This window comes from Rutidosis leptorrhynchoides, chromosome 1 (assembly GCF_046630445.1).
Source record: "Rutidosis leptorrhynchoides isolate AG116_Rl617_1_P2 chromosome 1, CSIRO_AGI_Rlap_v1, whole genome shotgun sequence".
In the NCBI taxonomy this organism is placed as follows: Eukaryota; Viridiplantae; Streptophyta; class Magnoliopsida; order Asterales; family Asteraceae; genus Rutidosis; species Rutidosis leptorrhynchoides.
Genome location: NC_092333.1, coordinates 488317189 through 488321962, shown reverse-complemented (window position 1 = coordinate 488321962; position 4774 = coordinate 488317189). Strand labels below are relative to the sequence as shown.

The window sequence follows — 4774 nt, the reverse complement described above, 5'->3', positions numbered from 1 at the left end:
TACCGGAGTGTTAAACACAGTTGATCTCTAACTCAAGCATTATTTGCCCTAACTGCAGGAATGTGTTTGATCATATCATACATCACTTACTTGATGTCTAGCTTCGCAACTGGTAGACAGTTCCCTACGCCCAGATCAATGAAGAACATAAAAGTCACTTGATTCTTCTGAACAATCGAAAGTGAAGCGCTATACCGGGGCGGGGGACGGGAAAAGAAACGACTACCACCATTGTGCATGTAAATAGCAATTTCTTATCACAACATGCAGAGTGGTATTTCAATCAACGAAAAAAAATCAGCCAATAAAGGCATCACCGAGCTTGTCGCCTTACACGTCTCTTGATTTCGTAAACCACTTAATGGGGAAGGGGATGCTGAATTTAAGGCACGATGTGAACTCTAGTACAAAATGAATATGTTGACGAAGTTTCCAAGTTATGTTGTTCGGAACTTCTTTAAGGACCAAAAAAGTGGCTTAAACCGTAATTACTATTTGTGGGACGACGTAACTCCCTAAACGTAGAGAAACTATCATTTGGATGAACTGGATCTAGACGAGAAATCGGAGCAAGAACCAGAGAACCTGAATGCTGCTATCTTTGGTGACGATCTATTCCCACGAGCTCCAGAAAATCAAGTCAAGAAGTGTTTCGGTTTCGCTGCTTCAAAAAGATGATCTTTGTTCAAAAATATTACAATATCAACTTATATAGTAATAGACATTATATGAATTATGTTTGACATTACTCACTTTCTACTTTTTTAGGAGAGTCAATAACCTGAGATAGTCCGTTACCACTTACCAATCATAACGCTCTATAGATGATTTGAGAGTTACTAAAGCTTGGCATAATTTCCACTTGTCATTTAGAAACTAAATGTTTTAAACTAATCATAAGGCCGACACCTAAACTAAATGTTTTAAACTAATACAACAGTATTGTACTTGAACTATCATGTCATTGAAGACCAACTTAGACTCAACTCTAGGCTCACCAAAACGTTATTCATAAACGTTCACCAAAGACCTTTTATGCAGAGTACTTAATATATCCACTGTAGCCTTCAACATACTTTTTTTTTACCATGTCCTTTTTACTACTAAAAATGACATACATTCACACTCCATATACAGCAACGCATCATAAAATAACCCAACATAAGGTATGATCTACTTTAAATATATCTTTCATTTGAATTGAATCACTGTATCTCACATCTGTAACTGAGTTAAATAAGTAATAAAAATGTCAGCAAGCATGGATATGTGTACGTGAATAAAGCCTGAAACTGACAATAGAGAAGAAAAAAGGTAAACAGTAATCAATTGGCACCCAACATAAGACACACAAGACAAACCAAATGCACCCCATTGCATTCATTTCCATTTTACCAACCAACCAACCCACCCCCAAACATCACATTACCCATGCATCCATCTTTATTATCCACAACCTCATTTTATTTTATACCATTACTTTTACTTTTATTTTTTAAACATTAATTTAATTAACGTAAATCACTCAACAATACTACTGTAATTTATCTTATAATAATAACGATCAATTTTATCATTAACACTGCACATGTACGAAAACAAAAGGTAACAATAGTACTAATACTAGTAAATTTAAAAAGTGACCAAAATTTCCCAGGCTTTTTTTGGCTAGTTTCCATTGTAAATCACCACCCTCCATAACCCCCTTTTGTACAAAAATGACTTCCACTTTATTTATCATATTAGCCCGGGTTCAATCAACAGCTCAATGCTTCATACTTAACCGGGATCGGACGGTTAAACCCAGTTTGCGACAATAAGTTCCCAACCACTGCAAGATCTCTACAGAACACTCCTTGATAAACCGGTGCAGATTTCTTATTTTCGCAATTCGTTTGCTCCTCCATTTGTTCTGTTTTAGACGTTTCATGATGATCATAAACTTGTTGCAACTGCATTTCATGTTGTAACGCGGTCGATGCCTTTTTTCGGTCTCGTTCAGCAACTTCTTCATCCGAAATGATCCTCGTAACATTTGTATAACCTCTTTGAATTAACCTGTACAGCAATAAGGCCGACATTTTTGCACGGTCTCTAATCGAATCAATATCAAGTTCATCAGCAAACTCACAACGATCGATAAAACTATTGGACTTATCGGGCTTATGGCGTAAAGTAAGCAACAAATGCGCTCGTTCCAATTCGGATCTCGAACAACCTCGTCTTAATCCGATTAAAGCGTAATAATCCACATTCCCTGTTTCCCCTGAAGCAATCCTTTGCTTCAGCTCTTGACTTTTTGACCCTAACGAACACAACTTCCCGGGAATTTCACGATACCGAACGTTTTGACGCTTCCAGGCAGGGCCCGGAAGCTTCCGATCGCGAAGAATTTGATTATATAACAACTTCAAATGTTCGAGATCGTGAAGCGAATCAGGAAAGCACCGAATCGATTCGAAAAGCGAAGCACGAGTGCTTAACGCTTCGATTGAAGACGGATCTAACGCTAGGGTTCGGTTACAGTCCGCTATCGCCTCCGCAATTCGGCCCGAAGATTGGTAAGCGGTGGCCCTGTGCATATAGCATTCGGCTAAAAAGCCTTGAGGCGCGCCACGTCGACCATCTACAATTTTCGAAAAATGCCGAATCGCTTCGGAGTATAAACCGGCTTCAAGAGCCGCAATTGCCGCAGTTTTACGACGAACGAGAAGCTTAATGTGACCGAGGAGGTGACCGATACTTTCGGACTCCGTCCGCGGCGGCGTTTGTGGTTGATTTCCGTCGGTGAAGATCTCCGATGAGAACGAAAAACTGTCGTCTGACCAGCAAATGCTTTCACGACGGAATGCTTCTGATGCAAGACGTTTTCCGGTTTGTAGTAAAGCCATAGCGTCTTCCATTAACCCTAGGTGACAGCAAGCTTGGCCTAAAACTAAGTACCTGAAAAACACCAGTTTAAATCGGTTAGAACTCACTGAGTCAACTCGTTATAACATTTGACTTTTTTTTAACCACTCCTATATAAGCAATCATCAATATTTATTTATCGATAAATATTTATTTGAAAATTATGAAATTGTGGACGGCAGTTTAGCGTAATTTAGAAGCTAATGTAATAAAATCATCGAAATACGAGAAATTAATTGAAATATACGAATGTAAACACAAAATATAAAGTTTGAAATTACCTCCATTGACCTTCTTTATCGCAATTTTTCCGGAGACCGGCTCTGACTTTCTTCTTCAAATCGGAAACGGAGAAACACTTGATCGAATCATTACGTTCCGGCGAGTTACCGCCGGAAGATAAAAGTTTAACACGTTCTTTTGACAGCGGTTGCGAATTACCGTCAGATGAAACTGACGATGAAGAAGATGAGATCATCGAGTCATCAGATGACGACATTTTCAAACTCGGAATATAATCCTGAAGCATATCAGCAACATTTTTATATTTTCTAAGATATAACAGAGATCTAGCTTTTAATTCCAGCGCTTGTTCATATCTCGGTGATAAAATTAACGCAGCATCGAGTAAATTAATCGCCGTAGCAATATCGGTTTGTTGCTGCGTCGAAATTAGGGTTCTGGCGTCCTTACAGTACCTATCAACGATCTGAAATACGAACAGATTAATAACTGAAATGAATTAATACGAAGTGTATGAACTAATGAACATGTACTGAAACAGAGTGTACCATTTTGTTGGTGAGCCACCAGTGCTTTTTTTCAACACAGCCATAAGAAGGAGATGCAACCATTGTAGTTGATGTGCAATAATCAACCATTAAAATGTAGGTTCTTTTTCTTCTTCTTATTGTTGGTGTAGCTTTGGTGGTGTGTGTATAAATGAAAATAAAATGAATGAATCTCACATATTAATTGGCGAGTGTGAGGGTTATAAATGTAAGAGAGGGGGTTTTGTGTAAATAAAAAGTGCCAGCTGGTAAGAGAGAGAAACAAAGGTTTTGATCCTTGTATTATCATGGTTGGCACCACACATTATCTTTTTTTTTTTTCTCTCTTTACTTTTCTTATCACAGTAATTAATTATACTGATTCGCCTACTGTCATTATACCACTACGTTTTACTATTACCCTAGTTATACTGTGTATATTTTTTATAAATATACTCCGTATATATATCAACAAAACTCCTTATTCGATTCCGACAAGTTGACACTATTTTAAGCAACGTCTATATATTACGGAGTAAATTACTTTATACAAGTGGCGTGGATTATAAAAATTTACATTGTTGAGTGATAACACTAGCTAAAAGTTGAAAAACAATTTCGTTAGATGACGTATTTCACTGGTAATTTGTAGTGTCTGTTTGTACACTTTTTTGGCGTAATCCTAATGTTGATTAGGATTAGGTTGATTCACGAATTAATGGTGGATTAGAGTGTGATTAACTATGATTAAGAGAGAGGGAGGTGTTTGGTTATTTGGTGGCGGTTCCCCGAAGGTAGTGGGATTATGATCTCACTTTACGCCTTTAAGGTATTTTTATCATTGGATCGAATTCAATGAGTTTGATGTATTAGTGATTGATGATATGCCCTTATGCTGGAATAAGCATCTCCTTTTATAGTGTTATTACAGAGCTAGTCCTTGGTTTCGAAGTCTTGACCAATGTCCAAGGTGACTATGGAAATGTTGGTAAACTTTCCTTAAATGGGGTGACGGCGTTACAGTGCTCAAGGAAAGTCATATAGATGTCTTCCTCATTTGCCTTGGTGGCGCTGAATGCTGTTTGTAGAGAATA

At 37.7% G+C, this 4774-nt stretch overlaps 1 protein-coding gene across 1 annotated transcript; it reads right to left on the bottom strand.

Annotated features, from left to right (window-relative positions):
- Nucleotides 1-1500: 1500 nt before the first annotated feature.
- Nucleotides 1501-3869, bottom strand: LOC139875357 (uncharacterized). The gene is made up of 3 exons (XM_071862698.1): nt 3702-3869; nt 3192-3619; nt 1501-2943 (listed from the first exon to the last, which is right to left on the bottom strand). The coding sequence occupies exons 1-3, from the start codon at nt 3789-3791 to the stop codon at nt 1758-1760; spliced, it is 1704 nt and encodes a 567-aa protein (XP_071718799.1). The 5' UTR covers nt 3792-3869; the 3' UTR covers nt 1501-1757.
- Nucleotides 3870-4774: the final 905 nt, after the last annotated feature.